This window comes from Macrotis lagotis, chromosome 2 (genome assembly GCF_037893015.1).
Source record: "Macrotis lagotis isolate mMagLag1 chromosome 2, bilby.v1.9.chrom.fasta, whole genome shotgun sequence".
In the NCBI taxonomy this organism is placed as follows: domain Eukaryota; kingdom Metazoa; phylum Chordata; class Mammalia; order Peramelemorphia; family Peramelidae; genus Macrotis; species Macrotis lagotis.
In genome coordinates, this window is record NC_133659.1 from 32,924,075 (window position 1) to 32,943,110 (window position 19,036).

At 48.6% G+C, this 19,036-nt stretch overlaps 1 protein-coding gene across 2 annotated transcripts in view; it reads left to right on the forward strand.

Moving 5' to 3' along the window:
* Positions 1-19,036, forward strand: part of EIF2B3 (eukaryotic translation initiation factor 2B subunit gamma) — an 86,848-nt gene that overhangs the window by 54,326 nt on the left and 13,486 nt on the right. For both annotated transcript variants that reach the window (XM_074221580.1, XM_074221579.1), the window contains exons 7-10: positions 10,133-10,260; positions 11,018-11,208; positions 12,316-12,393; positions 12,811-12,959. In XM_074221580.1, coding sequence (XP_074077681.1) covers positions 10,133-10,260; positions 11,018-11,208; positions 12,316-12,393; positions 12,811-12,959 — 546 coding nt within the window. The remainder of the gene's footprint in view (positions 1-10,132; positions 10,261-11,017; positions 11,209-12,315; positions 12,394-12,810; positions 12,960-19,036) is intronic.

A 19,036-nucleotide genomic window follows, 5' to 3' on the forward strand; every position in this document is an offset into this window, starting at 1 on the left:
CTAGGACTTGGCAACAATTGCCTAATAAATGGTTGTTGATTGATTAAGCCCCTTTGGCCCAACCATAGAGTATAAAAAAAAGGAAAATCATTTGAAGTAAGCCTGGAAAGTTGACTGGAGCCGAGGTTTTAACCATCAGAGGAACGTAATTGGGAACCTGCAGAGGGTGACAAGGTCAAGCCCAGCCTGGGCCTGGCACCTCCAGGAGGTCATCATACATAATCCAGTGGCACTTGAGGGGCCATAGGGTCAGAGGAGGATGAGGAGAGCAGGGAAGGAGGGAAGGCGAGATTGAAGGGTGGGGCCCAGGCATTCCCTGGGGTCTCCTTGCAGTGGAGCCGGCTTCTGCCAAGGATTCCATGGGACTTTGGGGGCTTCTGCTGTTTGGCCCTTTTCTGTCCTTTAATACACTCAACTGAGGGGTCTAGTCAGTGTCTCTGCAAAAATAAAGCCATCAGAAATAGAGTGGGAAGAGAGAGGGAAGGTTTTAGATGATATCTTGAGGGGTCAGCTGAGAATATTTTGAGGATGAGGGAGAGCCAGGAGTGCTCGTGGGCGGCAGGAAAGGAATGTAGAAACAGATTGAAGATTAGAGGGGAGGGAGATAATGAAGGGGGTAGAGAGAAGGGTTCAAGGGTGTATTTAGAGGAAATGACCTTGGCAAAGAGAAGGCCACCCCTCCAGATGAGTGAAGGAAAAGAGAATGGGGATGATGTCAGGGGGTTTGACATGTAGAGAAACTTAGGAGAGAGTTCATAGTAAATGATCTCCATTTTCTTTCTTCTTGTAGTAATTTTTTATTCATTGTAACCATTTAAATTTTTTTAGAGTGAGAAATGTGGGGAGAGAAGAGTGGGTTTGTAATAGCCATGGAAGAGAATGAGATAGTGGATCATTAAGGAGGAATAAGAGGATTGGCTTAGTATAGGGAGGACCCAGTTGCTAATATATTACACAATTTGTCATGGAACCAGTCACCAGGTCTGTGTGCCAATAGCAACATGGGATTAGGAACAGAGAGGAAGATAGTGGGAGTAATCTAGAGTTGGATTTTTCTGAGATAGGAACCACCCACACAGGACAAGAGAGAAAGGGATCCTAGACTCTAATGTTCTAATATTGAGTTGATTAACTTTAGTGTTAAAATGGAGAAGGAAGGAAAGTGAAGCCAGATTAGAGTGAGCTAAAAGGGGGAGAGAGAGAGGAAGAGGGGCCAGAAGAAAGAATAGGATTAGATGAAGGGAAGTTGAAGGAAAGGGAGATGAAAGGAGATCATGGTTGAAGAAAGGATTTTCAGAATGTTGGATCATCTAAATGGGATACTTGTGGTTTGCTGGGGTGTTGCTGAGCAAAGTAGTCATTTGTGGGAGTTGGGATCAAGGCATGGGGAATCCTAGATATTTAAGGGAACATCTTCTAATATCAGGACAGGGCTTGGAGTAGGGAGAGGGAATGACTTGGGAACTGTTAATAATAGGCTGCCAGGATCTGGACTGGGTGATAAATTTGGATAGAGTGATTCTCAAAGAAGAAAAGGTTCCTGAGTGATGCCAGTCAAGAGTCTAGAAGTAAAAGTAGGGAGTAAGAAGTAGACAGATCCTACTGTCCCCCAAGACCAGTGGCTGTTTTTCAGGCATAGGGGGCAGTGTTGAGAGAAGGTACAGCTGGCAAAGGAGGAAAGGATGGACTGGACTTCAGTGTCTGGGGGGAGCCAGAGGAGCCAGCCTCCTCAGTGAGGCCAAGAAGAAAAAAGAGCACAAGAGGATCAGGTTTAAATTGAAGGGAAGTTTGTTAATGACAGACTAGGAATTCCAGAGACTGGGTTGTACCAGGGGCACTGGCCAGGCTAGGATTGAGTGGTTGGGGAAGAGAGGGGATGAAGTGGGAAGGAGTTGTATCCTTAGGCAGCTATTCTTCTGTGTTACTGAGATTGGAAAATCAAAGAGGAGGATGGGGAAGAGGAAGGAGTATCTCTAAAACTAAGAGGGACCCACAAGCTCTACTGACGATAACAGGTGAATGGAATGCTCCCTGACTTGGCCCCTCTGGGGTGATATGACCAGTCTTTAAGGTGATGGGAAAACAAACCATATCAGTAAAAATAAGTTGTTTTTTTTTAAAGGGGGGGGATGAGGCTTAGAGAAGTGACTTGGTAAGACCAGCCCTGCTCTGCCCACCCCCCCCCCAGCCACCAGAGCTAAGAGCCATGCTGAAAGGACTATGGATCTTCCTAGGGAGAGCATCTCTGCTCTGTATAAGCATAGAGGACCCAGTATACAGTTTGATAAATCATGGGCTAATTTCACAAGCACAGGCACAAAAAGATTCCCTCCAGTCTCCGGTCCTGGGAGGCCCGATTTATCCATGTGAATTACTCCTTAGGAAATGGTTTTCTTGAATGATGTTGGCCCCCTTGGGGGGTCCTCTGCCCAATCTGTTAAGCCAGCTGGCAGCACCTACACTAGTTTGCCTTCTGAGGTGATTTCCATCCCGTGAGGGCATATGATTAATCTGAGACTGGCAGCTGATAACCAAAGGAGCATCTCTCATATGGGGAGGTGTGGCCCCTTCCCCTCTAGCTACCCCTCATTAGCAGCAGTTGAAGAGAGAGAGAGGCCATGCTTGGCAAACTTCCAAGCTGGGTGGGAGGGAACTCTAAGGGAAAACGGGGGATTTCTGAAGGCTCTGTTCTGAAGGGATGCTCCTGTATGAGTTTCCCTTCAGAGAGTCACTGAAGAAGCAGATGAGGCCAGAGGCCCCAGAGCTTTGCCCAGGGCTGCCCCTCATCCCTTAGCTGGACAGCAGTGGCACACTGAATGCAATGAGTGAAGAGGCTAAATTCCAGGGATCAAAAAGACATGATCCCATCTTGCTTGCTCTACAGTTTTGATTCACAGCTTGTGACTGCTATGCTGAGGTAGCACACCTGACGAAGCCAAAATAGAAATAGATGGGCGGCCTTCCCCTTTCTTTGTATCCCCAGTTCCTGGCATACCGTGGCCATCTCATAAGTGCTAGTTGACTGACTACTGCCTGGGAGGGGGTGCTCTTAGTATCCCCAGACTTAGCCAAAGTGTCCAAGGTAGAACTCAAATCCATTGTCCTGATTCCAGACTCAACCCACTCCCTCCTAGGGAGGGTTTGTGGATCCTGGCTACCTGCCCATTCTGGCCTATTTATCAAGGGTTTACTCTGTGCAGAAAGGACAGCAACCAATGCAACAGACTCCTGGCCCCCAAGGAGCCTACAGTTGGCCCAGAGAACAAAGACCAGAGAGCAGGATCAGTAGGAATGTTACGGGGATCATAGGGCTGCATAGAGGAGGGGCCCCAAATGGGACCTTGAAAGATGGGTGGGCAACCATCTCAAGCAGAGAGGGTGGCAGGGGGTGGCTACAAGGCCTGCTGGGCCAACAGGAGGAGCATGGACAGAGTTGGAGCCCCTCCCTTAGCAAAGGTACAAGCCTCCCCAGGACAGAGACTCAGTTGTGCCGGAGCGAGGAGGAAGAGTTCCTGTGCAAGGGTAAAGGGCTCCACTGAGTGGGGGTCAGGCTGGCTGGAGGCAAGCCTTCCTGGGACTTTGTCATGGAGAATTCTCTTCTCTGCCTCTTGCTGAAGTGTCCCTCCTGAGCCCTGAATTCTTTATGAAGGAATTAGAGAGCTAGGACCTAAGAACCTAAGAACCCCAGCTGTCACAGGTGGGGCCCATCTTCTCTCTCGGGCCTTTGTTTCCTCTATGAAATGTAAAACTGCAGCACCATCTCTGCAAGTCTCTTACTGTCAGTTCCCTTGAGACCTGGAATTGTGATACAGTGGGGAGGGGGTCCAGAGGATCAGTTCAACCTGAGTTCAAATCCCATCTCTGACACTAGTTGAGTGATCTCAGGCATCTCATTAATCTTTAAGGGTCCACATTTTCCTTATCTGGCAAATGAGGAGGTGGGACTAAATGGCCTAATATCTGTGATTCTACAATTGGAAATACCAGGACTGTCTCAGGAGATGGGACTGGGCAGGGAGTGAATGCTTGTGTCTTCCCTTCCTCAGGAGCCGGTGAAGAAAGCCAGCTCTAACTGAGCCCACATGGCAGGCAGGACAAGGGTGGGGTGGGAGACAGAAGGAATTCCAAGTCCTTCTGGGCTCCCCCTGTGGCCCTGACCCCAGCAGGGGGGCCCCAGTACATTGCTGCTCTTCTTCCTTTCAGCTGTGAGCCCTAGCACTAACACTGCACCCTTCAGGAGTCCTTGAAGAGTCTGCCAGAAAGAAAAACCCAGAGGGGGCGATGAGGCTATCAGAGAAGACTGTAGCCCAAATACTCAGCTTTTAAGTCGGTGCCTTGTAATCTAAATTTCCTGTTTACCACACCAGATTAAATCTGTTTTCTTTGAAGGCAAAGAAAAAAAATGATTGAGAAGAAAGCTGAGGGTGTGGCCCCATGTTCCCATTCCCTTTCTCTTTATTGTCCCATTGGGAAGAAGTCTGTCTCTCTAAAGGGAAACTCTCTGTGTGGGCCAGGCCTTGGTGCCCCCACTGGGGCTGGAGGCAGAGGGCTCCCAGCTGGCCACAAAGGGAAGTTTGCCAGGCCTGAGCCCCTTTGCCTTGGGGAAGACCAAATCAGGGATCTGAATTAGGGTGGAAAGTCTGGGATTTCATTTGCATCGTTTAATTTCAAGGTACTGATGCTCATATTGAGGATGGGAGAGAGTCAGGAAGTAGGGGCCAGTTCTCCAGGCTCAAGCATGAAAAACATCAAAAGTATCAGAGATTGGAACAATCAGATGATTTTCCAGATGTTTCTGAGAAATATTAGTGGGCAATTAACTCAAGACATCCATACATGAAAAAAAATATTTTATGACTCCCCAAGCCTTACTTAGAATAAACTATTTCTGAGATGATTCCATGTTATTCCATATCAGAGAAATAGATTAGCCCAGATCCAGTTGTCCATTCTTCTGTCAAGAAAGCCAGAAACTATGGGTCCATCCTCACCTCCCTCTTCTATCTGGTCTAGGCTTTGACAGGCCTCCTTGGAAATGTCATGGATTGGGCTCAGCCAATTGACCCAGTGGAGTCAGGAGGACTTGAGTTCAAATTTGACCTCAGACGCTTGATATTCACTAGCTTCGTGACTTTTGGCAAGTCACTTAACTTGTAACACCCCCCCCCAAAAAAAAGGAAATGTTCTGGGTGACCTAGAATCTGGGATGGAGAGGGAATGAGGTCCCTGGGTCTGTAGGAAGCAAGGTGAGGGGCAGCCAAACCCGAGTGCCTGTCTCTGTGACTGGCATGTTCATTTACTGTGGCTGCAAATGCCATTTTCCCTAATTCTGGTCTGTCTGTTCTTTTTTTTTTTTTTTTAAGGCTTTTGCAAGGCAAACGAGGTTAAGTGGCTTGCCCAAGGCCACACAGCTGGGTAATTATTAAGTGTCTGAGACCAGATTTGAACCCAGGTACTCCTGACTCCAGGGCCAGTGCTTTATCCACTGCACCACCTAGCTGCCCCTGGTCTGTCTATTCTTCAAAAGGAATTGACATTTTTTTTAACAGAGGGAAGGAGAAAGACAGACAGACTGACTGTGCTGGTTTAGGGTAGACCAGTAAGAAAGCAGAGAGGAACTTGATCTGTTTTCTGGGTGTTCCTCTCAGTGGAATTTTGATCACTCCTGGAGTAGAAGCAAGAGAAACTGTCCTTCAAATGCAGCCCAAAAGCTCCGGGGAACTTGGCTTAATCTGACACCAGAGAACATCCTGAGCTCTGGCCCAAGCTCCAGGATGGCTTTCCTGGCCTATAGCAACAGCACCAGTTTGGGGGTCCTGGAGTTTTTCTTCTCCCCAAGAGGCAGAGATGCAGAAACTTGAAGAAAGGGTTTGTTGGGTAACTGCTGCTTCTGTACACACATAGCCCCCACTCACCCTTAGACCTTCAACTCAGGCTAGAAGGTCAAAGCGAGGCCCAGTGTGAGTTGTCCTTCACTTGGGAGAGCCTCTGGCCCCAATCTTATACTAGCTGCAGCTGGACTAACTCCAGGTTTTGCTTACCCTCTATTGCACCCCCAACAGAAGGGGGGGACTCTGGACAGTGCCTCCTCACCCCTCGATTTCATATTTTGTCACTGGCTGATTAAAAACGATACAAAGAGAACAGAGAATTAGAACCTGGCCTTGGGCAGGGCTGATCTTTCCACTGAAGGATGGTAGACATTAACCATGTTCACGAGATATAGTAGGAGCCCATGCTGAAGAGGGAACCAAGACAGTGGCCACCTTTGGCTGGGGATGTACCTTTTGGCCTGGAACAAGGCCAGGTTGGGGAAATGCAGGCAGCTGTCTACCCAGAAGTTTTTCCCAGGTTATTAGAATGCCCAGTTCTCCCTTCCCTGAAGATTGGAAGAATTTTAATTTATATGGTTGTAGAGATCAGGAAGGTCCTAAATGACTGTCTTATCCAGAAGCAGCAAACTCACTGGCCATAATGAACCAGATTAAAATGTAATTGAGGAATGTTTAGCAAAATAAATAAAAATAGGATACAACACAGATCATGTGAATTTGAAGTGCTGCCCCAGCCTGGGTTCTGTTTCTCTGGGAGTTGGACCTTGCTGCTTTAATCCAGTACCTTCCCCTGAAACAACAAGCACCCTTCACAACACAACCCCTTCCGTTTTTAAACAGCTTTCTCTCTTTTTTTTTTTTTTTTTGCAAGGCAAATAGGGTTAAGTGGCTTGCCCAAGGCCACACAGCTAGGTAGTTATTAAGTGTCTGAGGCCAGATTTGAACTCAGGTTCTTCTGACTCCAGGGCCAGTGCTCTATCCATTGCACCACCTAGCTGCCCAACAGCTTTCTCTCCTCAGAAATACTGAGCCCAAGTTAGTGTTGTGACTTTCATCCTTTGGCCCTAATTTCATCCCCTGGAGGCAAACAAGCCTGCTCCCTTTTCAGGTCACTTGGAGTTCTCTTTCCCAGATGGAATGTCCATTAGCTTCACTAAGGCCAGGAGAGTTTACTTTGGGTTGTGTTCCTAGCACCTGCCCCCGGGCCTGAATCTTGGTTGAATGATGAATAACTTCTGCCTGTTTTTAAGGATACAGGCCCTGCCCTTACAAAGAGTGGGTATGAGATAATGGGTTGGGGCATAGGAGAGGTCTGGTGATTTGCTCAGCCCAGCCCCATGCTTCCAAAGCAGAGGCTAAGTGGCCCCTTGTCTGGTGTATCATCATTGGGTTCCATTTTGGATATGAGACAGACTAATGACCACTCCAAGTCCCTCCAATGTCCAAGTGTTTAGTTCTGTGAAATCCTCAGAAAGCCACAGAATTTGAGGAAAAAACTGTCAGTCATTAAACATCTATTAAATGCCTGTCTGCCTGGCACTATACTAAACTATGGGAATGCAGAGAAAGGCCCAGAGAATCCTCTTGCCCTCAAGGTGCTTCCAATATAATGGGAGAGACAACGGGTAGACAGTTACATACCAAGATGTATACAGGAGAAATAGGAAATGATCACCAGAGGATGAGTACAACCTATCTTCCACATTTGATTATGGACTTGGGTAACAATTTACCAGTACACCAGGAAGTCACAAAGGAGGAGGAGAGAGAGTTCTGTTTTAGACATTTTAAATTGAAGATACCAATGGATCACCTGCCAATAAAGCAGTAATGAAGGACTGGAGGTCAAGAGAGAGGTTAGGGCTAGACTGTGTGGAACTGAGAGTTGACTGGACCAAGGTGGACATTGAGCCCATGGGAGCTGGTGAGATCTCAGGTGAGACAAAGGACCAGGACAGATCCTTGGAGGACACCCATCTCTTGGGGCTGGCCTGACCCTGTTAAAGAGAAGGAGCATCACTACAGGGAGGAAAAGAACCAAGGGAGATAGCCAGAAATCAGAGGAGCCAGGAGAAAGTGATCGAAGGCTCTGATGCTGTGGAAAGGTCAAAAAAGATGTAGACTGAGCAAAGATGTGGACAAGGAATTATTGGTAACTTTGGAGCAAATGATGAAATTAAAGGATTTAGAAGAGAATGAAGGAAGAGAAGGTAGAGGTGAGAAGTATGGGCAGTTTTTTAAAGAAATTTATCCGGAATACAAGAGATACAGAAAATGATAGCTTGGGAGTGTGGGTAGGATGCAATGAGGACTTTGCAAGGAAAGAAAAATGTGGGTATGTTTGTAGATAGCATGGAAGTAACCATGATGTAAGAAGAGACTGAAGATTCATAGAGATTGAGGGTATAGCGGACCTAGTCTGCTGGAGCAGAGAAAAGAGGATGGGGTGAGGACAGGGGTAAGGCCAAGGGTTGGCCTTGGTGAGAAGGGCTAGCTCCCCACTGAAGCCTGAAGCAAAGGAGGAGAGAAATCAGGGCAAGAAGTCAGGCAGTAGGAGATGGGGAGAAGAAGAACCCCCACAGTGAGCTACCCTTGATCTGCTTGCTCAAGTCTAGGCAGGTCACAACTGGAAAAGAGGAGAGAATGTGGGGAGACTTGACTTCTAACCCAATTCAATTTCCAGATGGTTACCAAACTGATATTCCTAAAGCACCCACTTGACTTTGTCATTCCCTGCTCAAGAGGTTTTGGGGACCTCTCCCCCCCTTCACTTGTGATTGCCTGTGATTCAGCCCCAAGCACAGCTACCATTTACTGTCTCTGTGACCTTGGACTGGCCCCTTCTCCTCTCTAGAACTCAGTTTTGCCATATTTAAAATAAGGGGGTTAGATTAGGGGCACATTTCCTTCTCTTTCAGAATTTGTGAAACCCTGACTACCATTAATCAAGTCATTGTCCCTGAAGGAAGTAGAAAAGAACATGTTGATTACAGGAAAAATAGAAATCGAAGGAAGGCCAGAGGGGAGGGATGCCTTCTGTCACCACCGTGTCACACTCCAGGCTTGTGGGAGACTCAGCCCAGGAGGGTTGGCTCAGGGCTTCCACCCAACATTTTCCAGAGTGTCTGTAGTCTAGTTAGAGCTGCTCACAACCTGGGCCTAGATCATAGAAGATTGTCATGGGTTTCTGTAATCATTTCTTAGGTTGTTTCAAATGAGCATTGGGACTTTTCTGAGGAGGTCTCCCCTTGACCCAGGCCTCTGGCTCAGTCTTCCTGATTTCCCTACCCTCTATGGTCAGCAGAATAAGACCTCTTTTGTGATATTAAAGAGCTTCCCTACTTCCTGGGGATTCATTCTCTTATCCTATGGCTGTCCGGCCTCCCCCTACCCCCAGCAGCTGGCTGGGGACACAGTAGGTCCAGGGCTCCCTGTCCATTCCTGGGTGTCTCCCTCTGGAGCAGGGATATCCCTAGGGACAGTTTGGAATGGTTGGTGCTGTCTAGTATGTCAGTCAGCTTAGACGGGGAGTTTCCCCCATGATGCCATTTCCAGGCTATTCTCCACAGAAGTCTCACCCCAAATTCTGCTGAAGCCAACTTTTCATTGTCAGAAACAAGGTTCCTGAAGGCCTACGGGCAGCCTCACAGGGAATATGTCCTTGTCAGTTTGGGAGGGAATAGCAAACCTTGCAAAGTCCCTTGGCTAGGTCCCCTCCACCCAGCTCAGCATCTAGCTCCTGGGCAGAGCTGGCACATAGTGTGAGGGTGGCAAAACTTGCCTATCACCACCCCTCAAAAGGCAGCCTGAGAGAGAGCAGCTGGTGTCATTGGCTCTGATGCCTGAACAGCAGATGGCAGGCTCGCTGAGAGAGCCGGGAGCTGGGCCAGCCCAGGACCTGCAGAACGAGCTGCCTGTTGGGCAGCCTAGCAACGTGGTCCTGCCAAGGACTTATTGCCAGCCGACCCCTTTCTCCACGGGTGGCATACTCACAGTAACAGCCTTGGCACAAGGTTCACATTGTTGGAGTGCCTGAGCAAGTGGGACACCATTTGCTTCCATAGTGCAGGTGCCCTTAGAGCTGATGTGTGTCTGCCAATGTTTCAGAATTGTGAAGCAAACTGGGCAAGTTGTAGACTCAGAGGCCTGGACCTCCTGGCTGCTGGGGTAAAGTAGGGAGTGGTGAGGGGATCGATGTAGGTAGGGTAAGTGGTAGTCTTCCCGTGGTGGGGCCCACCCCAGTTAGGGTGAGTTAGGGTGAATGCCCAGGATGCTTCATGCCTGCCTCTTCTTCCTAGGTCAATCTCATCCATCCGGAGTGAACTGATTCCATACTTAGTGAGGAAACAGTTCTCCTCACCTTCATCACTGCAGGGGCGAATTGAAAAAGATCAGACCCCAGAGAAGAAGGACCAGAAGTCTATAGGTCAGTGCAGGAGCTGAGAAGCAGTAGCCCAAGGTGGGCAGCAGGGCTGAGACCAGGTCGGCCACTGAGCCCCTCACTGAGAGGGACCCAGGATTGGCTGCCCTAGCTTTTCAGTGGACTCTCCTGGTTCTGGTCCTCTCCCACAGGACTCGAGTCATAGGCCGTGTTCTTACAGACTGGGGCAGTCAAGGAGTGGCCTAGCTGGCCTGGGAGCTCAGGTGTGCAGGCAGATCCAAGAGATCAGCCTGTCTTCCTTGCTGCCAAGTTTTATGGTCCAGCCTTTGCTCTCGGGGCTCTCATGAGGTGGGGGAAATCCCCCTCCTCCACCCGCCAGCTGCCTCATCTCAACCATCTCCCTTCCTTGTACTTCGTGTACTGCCAGGAGGCAGACTCCAGTCATGGCAGGCGGTCCAGCGGGTGGCCAAGAAAACCCTCCTTGGTCTTGCTTTACTTCTTTCAATGAATCTTCACCCTTGTGGGAGTAGATTTTTGTAACAATCTCTCTTCCTCATAAAGCTGGAAGGTGAAGCTTCACTTGGTGGTAGGGTGGTGCATTGTCCAGGGCATGAGGCTTGACATTGGGAGATGTGGGTTCAAATCTTGCCTCACACACCTTCAGTCTGGGGGCATCATGAACAGCTCCCTTGTACCAGCTGCTTCACAGGGATATTGGAAGGCTTCTTGGGGGGTACCTTCCCACTCTCCCAGTTGATGCCTTTCTTCCTGCCTTCTCTTCCCTCTGCCCTCTCTCCTGAAGACATTTACAGCTTCATAAAGGACAATGACCTGTTGACTGTGGACCCCCACAATACCTATTGGAAGGACTGTCAAGGGAATGGGCAGGAAACCTTTGCTCGAGGCCGAGTCAGCTGCTATGTCCATATCATGAAAGGGGGGGTCTGCTCTAGAGTCAACACCCTGGGGCTCTACATCGAAGCCAACAAGCAGGTAAGAGGATGAGTCACTTGGTCCTCCTGAGGAGGGAGATGTGTTCACCTGGCTTCCTCTCTGGTAGTACTTAGAACTCTTGGGCAGGCATGTCAGGGCGTGAGGGGAGACCACCAAGAAGAGCCAGGGGCTGACTAGGGCCAGGCAGAGAGAGCTGCCTGTCAGCTGTGGCCCTGAGCACCTGCCAGCTTTCACGGAGGGGCCTTGTTTGTCCCCTGGAGTCAGGACTCCTCTACCAGGTGGGGAAGGTGCCAGCTTCCCAAATGTTTGAAACATCCCTGGCTCCAAGGGACCTCTAAGGCTGCCCTGGGCCAAAAAGAGTCCAGGCTGAGGCCAACAGAATATCTGACTAGTCAGACTAGTTAGAATTGATGGAGTTGGAGTTAGGAGGGACCTAGGAGGAGATCATCAGTCCAACCCTTCATTTTACAGAAGAGGGAACTGAGGCTCAGAGACAATAGCAAACTGCCACATGGAAGAGCTTGTTCTGAATAGATTTAGGCTGGGGGAAATGTTCAAGGTGAAATTGAGGGGAGGAGTACTGAATTCAGCGAGCTCTGGAAGCTTCTGTGAATAGTGGTGTTGGTACCCCTGTGGTTAGAGAAACAGGGAAGACCTCCTTTGGGGGGTGTCCCCTCCAGAGAATCCCCTTTATCATCCTGGGAACCCCCCAGTGACAGAGAATGTCCACCACTGGGCAATCCCAGATCCCCTCCCTGGCTCTTGGAGACTCAACTGCCTGCTCCAGGCTAAGCAACAAGAGGACATTGGCATCAGGGTGGGGGTGAGAGTGTCATTCCAGGTACTGGACCCACCAGAAAGGCCCTTGCCCCCCAAGAGCTCATGGCCTCAGGGGAGACAATGTGGAAGGAAGGAGTTCTCTTCAAGGTCTCAATGACAGAACTGGAAGGGCAATTGCAACCTGGAGTCCAAGGCCATTCATCACCAGACCTCTCTAGGGTCCAATGAGAAGAGAGTTGGGCTCTTCATCTCTCTTTAAATCCTCTAGTGTGATGAGCCACCCCCCCCCCCAGAAGCAGATGAGAGATGTGAAAGGTAAGGGCTAAGGGGCTTCCAACCTAGCAGCTGTTCTCCTTCATTCTTCAGATCTCCAAATTGTTGCCTGTTCTCTGCCCTGAGGAATCCTTGCTTCACTCTTCTGCACAAATCACTGACCAGGCACAGGTGAGTGTGGTGGGACTTGCCCCCCATCCCAAAGCAAGGGGCTGTCACTGACATGAAGTTCTCAAGCCTAGAACCCACAGAGCACAAGGAGGCAGTGTTATAGGAATCACCCAGTCCCTACCAGTTGTGTCCCTGAAGCTCAGTGGGTAGTGTGACCTGCTTGGGGAAGTTGGAGGAGCCATCCCTGGACTGGTCCCCTCCTTTTCTGTCCTGGCAGTGGGGCCAGTGGCCAACAGACTCAGAGAGTAGAGTAGCCACCGTCTGCTGATCTCTCTCAGGCAGTCTCAAAAGTGTTAGCCTACCTCAACATCCAAGCTTGGAGACGTGGGCAGGGGAGAAGGGTTGGGGAGATGGAAAAGAGAAGCTAGGGAAAGTAGGGTCTGGGACTTCACAGGCTCCTCCTCTGTCCTTCTGCAGGTCGGGACTGATAGCATCATTGGACCATCTGTGCAAGTGGGTGAGAAGACCTCCATTAAACACTCTGTTGTGGGGTCCAGCTGCCTCATAAGAGACAGAGTGAAAATCTCCAACTCTCTGCTCATGAACTCTGTCACCATTGAGGAAGGGTAGGTCTTGTCTCTCTTCCCTCCCCCTAGCACAGCCTCACTCAGGGTTGCCCCTATCCACACACCCTGGAAGCAGCAAACAGAACCCTTCCCCCTCCTTCACCTCCCCGACCTCCACCCCAGTTTTTTTGACTGGAGATCTTCTAGGAGGGACAGACAATACAGGGACCAGGTCAGACCCAGTTGACTCCTGTGAACTATGGGAGCACCGTGGCAGTTCCACCCCTTCAGGAGCCACCAGCCATGTAAACTGATTTCCATGAAATGGGTTGACTTTCAAAGGAGAACCTTAGGTGATTCAAGGGGGAGGCTGGGATGGGTCCTTCTCAGGCTTGTAGAGGGGGTTTAAAAGTCTTGGTTTTACAAGGGAAAGGACAGTTTTGCAAGGGACTGGACCTCAGAGACCTACACCTTCTATAAGGATTGTCTTCATTGGCCTCCTGTTTGGTGCATAGCTGACCAACTGGACACAGACAAGGGAATGACCATGATGAATAGGAGAATGGTGACCATTAGCCTCAAGGCTTGGAACACCCATTGGGAAGGTGCCAGCTCTCCTTGACCCCAGGGAGAGAGCCAGAAGAGACTGGAGGTTTGGGACTCAGGGTCAAAAACCTTCCCTAACCATAGGAACTGGCACTGGGGGTCATAGACTGACTTGGGACTTCCCCCTGCCAGGAGAGCATCCTAGGCCCAGGTGGAAGGCCTTTCCTTCATCTCTCCAAGGTGACTGAGAGGTCATACTTGTTCTGTTCCCTGTGAGGAAGCCCATTCTAAAGTCTCACTGTCTATAAGCAACTAAGGGGTACTGTGGATAGAGCTCTGGGCCTGGAGTTGGGAGGAGCTGAGTTCAAATCCTGCCTCTGAAATTTTTACTTAGCTGTGTGACTCAGGGCAAGTTATTTCTCCTCTGTCTATCTCAGACAGTAACAGCTCTGGCTTCCCATGACTGCTGTGAGGGTCACCCTTCTGATAATATTTGCAGAGTCTTTCAAAACTCAGAGTGCTCTCTAAATGGTAGCTGTCATCCTCTATTTTCTCCCAGGGATGATGCATGGGTATGAACTTGGGAACACTCCCCTCTGAAAGGACTAAATTGATGGGTGACTGAAGAGTTTGTTGCATGATCAAAGAGAAGGGTGCAGATCACACCTGGAGAGTCCCAAAGATCCCTGCCAGTGGCTTGTCAGATGTTATGGGAAGATATGGTGGAAGCACATGAACAAGTGTCCCCTAGGATGTTGGTCATGATGCAAGCCTGATCCCAGACATAGAAACAAAATGGGATCCGTGGGGGTCCTTCAGCAGGAGGTTTTCTGCTGTTACTCAGGCTGTCAGTCCAAGATAGAAGCCCTTCTAGTCTGTTGTACTTGAGTGAACAAGGCAACAGGGCCAGGACAACAATCTCAACTAATCAAGTCTCAAGGAAAGTTTTGGTTCCTCTCAAGGAAAAACTACCACCCTAACCTGCCTGGGCCTGGACCTTAGAAAAGCTATCTCAGCTTACATGGCCTGGAGGAAAGGTGAGGGTTGTGTGTACAGGCACAGATTCCTCCGTCCATCCTCCATCCATATCATCTGAGAGCTACCAGAGTATAGAATGAGGATGGTATTCATTGTGCTATCCTGGCCTGCCCTGGAAGATTGTATTCATTTGAGGGCTTCTTGGTCAAGCTGGAGGGCATCCAGAGGAGAGCAGTCTGGGTCATGAGAGGTTTCCTGGAAGGACCTGGGATCTTCAATTGGAGAAGGAAAGACTTGGGGGCAGTGGGAGGTGCCTCCATCTGTTTGAAGGGCTGCTAGAGAAGCAGGGATTAGACCAGGAGTGGTAGATTGGAGTTTGCAGAGTCAGATTTCAGTTCCAGATAAAGAACATTTATGAACCATTGGAACTGTCATAAAATATAATTAATTGTCTTGGGAAGCATGAGTTCCTTATCACTGAGCCCTTGAGATATCTTAAAAAGTATTTTTACTCCCTCCTCATTTCAGCCTCTTAGAAGGCCCAGCTGGACCAGAGCTCTGGGGCCATCTCCCTCAGGATGCCTTTCCAGCCCCCCCCAGCCTTCTTCCCCAAACAAAATCATTCTGTTTGCTCTGTCTGAACTTATTTATTTATGTAAAGTTCTCCCCAGTAGAAAGTCAGTTCCTTCAGGTAGCAGATGAACCAGAGGGACAGAAAAGGGCTTAACATTTTTGGACATGGCCAATAGGTAGTATTTCTTGGCTCAGTTATTCTTACTGATTTGGTCTGGGTTTGTTTATTTGTTTTTATTTGAGAAGTAAAGGATATCTAGTGAGAGTAATGCCAAAATAAAGAAAAGAGGGTGGTTGGGGATGGAGTCAGCAGGATATATCGACAAGCAGGATGGCTGTGAAACTGAGGCTAGATTTACTTTTATATTTATTAAGAGACTAAGTAGAGGAGCCACTTGATTCCATATCCAACCCTGCTAAACAGGAATCTCTTCCTTATGTCTCTACAAGGGGACATCAACCCCTGCTTGAAGACCTCTCTTGAGGGAGGAACCCCTGAAAGCAACCCTTTCCACTTTGAGACAGCTTTGGTGTTAAGAAGTTGTCACTGACACATCAAGCCTAGACTGAAACTTTACCCATTGCCAAGCTGGATAAATTTACTGCCCCTTCCACAGGACCCTCAGATAGTCCCTTCCAAGTCTTCTGAATATGTCAGCAAGCATTTAGTAAGCACCTATTCTGAACCAGACACCATTTTAAGCCCTGGAGATAAAACCTTCAAGGACTGCAAATGACTTTGTACAAATGAATGATATCCAAGATAAACTGGACACAGTTTCCAAGGACAGCATTGATCACTTTCTTCTACCAGTCTTTATATGAGTGTCTTCAATGGCCTTCTATCATCCTGGGTTCCCTTTTGGATCCATCTTCAAGGTATGGCTTGGCCAGAGGAGAAGACAGAAGTCTTGTCTCTCTAGTTCTGGGTCCAGGACCTCCTTGTGCAGTTTACGATCCCTTTGGCTGCCGCTTCACAGTGTTGACTCCCTGACCATCCAGATCATCCCCATCTTGCACTTAGGAAACTGAACTCAAAGGCACAGAACTTCCCATTTATCTCTACTGAGGGTTATCTGATTCCCTTTGCCCCAACATTCTAGCCCTGAGAGATCTTTTGGGTTGTACACTGAATCTGTCATCTAGTATGCTAGCCCCCTCCCAACTCTGTGTCACCCACACATTGGATAAACCTGACCCTGTGTCTTGGTGGTTCCCAGTCATTGATAAAAATGATAAACAGCACAGGATCAGACTCATGCTTGAGGCATTCAAGGTGACATCTGAATTTGTATGACTAGTCTTTGGCACTAACTATGCCTACGTACTGCAGATGGAATCTGACCAGGGCACAGTGTAATGTCAGACCTCGATTGGCCAAGCTGTTGTCCCGCCCAGCCCTAGATGACCTGCCCTGTGCCCTAAAGGACTTTGACAAGATGGTTCTGTGGAGTGCTCCCTAGCTGAAGCAGCCTCTTGACTGCTCTGCCCCACTGGTTGCCACATGGCTGATGCTACCCAGGACCTTTCATGAGCAGCAATGACAAGCACACCATTTGGCAGCCAGGCTATCTCTTTAGCTCTTCTCCACGTTTTGTCACGGTGAATCTTTGCTCCAGATGTAGAATATGTGTCTTTGATGCTTCATTCTGCATTGTATTTAGTGTAACTTTCCACACCCAGGCCCCAAGCTCTGTGAGGGACTTACTGGGGGCTCTTCCTGATTTTGCCTCAGCCATTGGCCCATCCCAGAGCCTCACATGAGAATGCCCAACATTCCCCATAGCCCACTCATTGCCCTGTTGGATGTAACTCTGCCAGAACAGATCATTTTGACCAAGGAAGCAGGGGGAATGTCAGCTGGCTTCTGACTTTGGGTCTAAAAGACTCCCCTTGGTCCCTGTAGCTAATAAAATTACCCTGTTGTGCAGGATGATAAGATCAAGCATTCTACAGCCCCCAGTGAGCTTCACTCAATTATTGAGTGTCATTTGAATTTTAATTACTCATGGTAATTCTTATATGGCTCAGGTAATTTTAGAAAAAGTAATTAAAATGTAGTCATCTGAGGACTAATCACCCCTCAGCTATTAAATCTGGGCTAAGCATTAGAGAGAGAGGGGGTCTGGCTTTGCAGAGAAGTGTGGTTCCCATTGCCTGAGTTTCCTTGTCTCAGTTCCAAGGGATCTGACTCTCAATGGGAAAATTTCTTGAGTTTTGAGATCAAAAACTAGAGAAAGGAATTAGTCATGAATTCTACCAGAAGAAGGGTAAGCATTCAGACTGAGCCTCATTGACTTCACAACATCATAGAAGTCTAGAATGGAAGGGAGAGAGTCCAGTGTGAAGGGCTTAGGTGGCACTAAGCTGATTCTTTCCCCTTAGAGTAGGGACTGGCCAATTTAACTGGACCATGTCATTTGTAAGGGCACTCAGAAGGCTGGTGCCCTTGAGGCCCAGTCAGTAGTGGCAGTCAGTAGTCACTGCCTTTGCTCAGGGTCCACAGTGGACAGCAGAGGCCGTCCCAGCCTAGGCCACCATGGACAGGAGGACTGTGTGCTGGGCATGGCTGAGTACAACCAGCAGAGCCAGACAGGATGACGCTGTTTGTGATTCCAGGGCATCAGTGAGCTGACTGGGCAAGTTCAGACTTTGTCTCATCATCTCTTACCTAGACGGCCTTCTCTATATCCTGCCAAAAATCATCTTCCTAATGTACTACTGATGATGTTGCTACCTTGCTCAAGCACCCTTAGTGGCTCTCCATTGCCTCTTGAGTAAAATATAAACACTTGATTCCAATATTTAAACCTGGATCCAATCAGACTTTTTCATCTTAATTCCTGCTATACCTCCCCAAATTGTATCCAAACTGGACTGCTCACTGTTCCCTTGAGCTTGATTTTCAACCACTCTTTTCCATATCTTTGTTCAGAGTTTTCCCTCTGCCTGGAACATCCTCCTCCCTTCCCTCCTTGACTGTCAGCTCAGAGAACACAAGTGTATAGTCTCCTGATCCTCCTCAGGTGGAAGAGGATCTCCTTCCTCAGAACTCCAGAGCATTTGGTTTCTCCTTGTCCCATAGACCTTCTTGGCTGGCTGGAATGGATCTGTTTGTGTTCACCAGTACACTTCTTTGCTGAACCCAGGGCTTCTGCCTTAAAAGCAGCCACACAATGGGCAGAAACTAAGTCAGAAACCTCTTTGAAAATAAGGGGAACCTTCTAATTCCCTTGCAACAGCCCCTTCCTTCCCTTGGATGTCCACATACCCATCAAATATTGGGTGACTCTAGGACACATTGCAGCCAGTGCTCCAGATGGGAGGCCTCTGCCCGGCAGCCAGGGAGCAAACCAATCCAAATCACCACTGATCCTAAATGAAAGAAGATAGAAAGAAGTGGTAGTTAAGTAGCAAGTTATCATATCCCAGATTCTCTCTGGAGACAAAGGAATTGGACAAGCACAATTAATTGCTTGGTTTTATCTAATGCCATGACTTGGCTTGCAGTGCCTGGGACTCCCATGAACATATTTGCATGGTATGCACCAGCATCTGTTGTAGAAGATGAAGGAAAGACATTCTATGAGGGAATGACAAGCTCTCAGTTGATTCAGATACTCAGATCTTGATAGTCCAGGATTCTGGGAGAAGGTAGACCTAGAGCAAGACAGAAGGGGCCAGGTAAAGGGATGAAAGCGACTACTGAATAAAGTGGGAGAGGCCAGGCCCTGTGCTAAGTGCTGAGACTACAGAGACAAAGGAATAACAGTCTAGACCCTTATGGAGGGAGAAAGCTTGGTTATCTGTAAGAAGATGTGCTGTATGTTCAGACTTGGCTCCAAGGTCAAGCATGAGTAGCAAGTGGAACCAGCAGAGGTTTCATGTGGAAGGTGGCACAGGCAGAGACTTGAAGGGAATATCAGGCATTCCAGACCTGCAGGAAAGCTGGTACCAAGGCAAAGCACATAGACCATCATGGCAAGATTGTAGAGAACATTGACACAGTAACAAAGAAGAAGAAAAAGACCAGGAAGGTA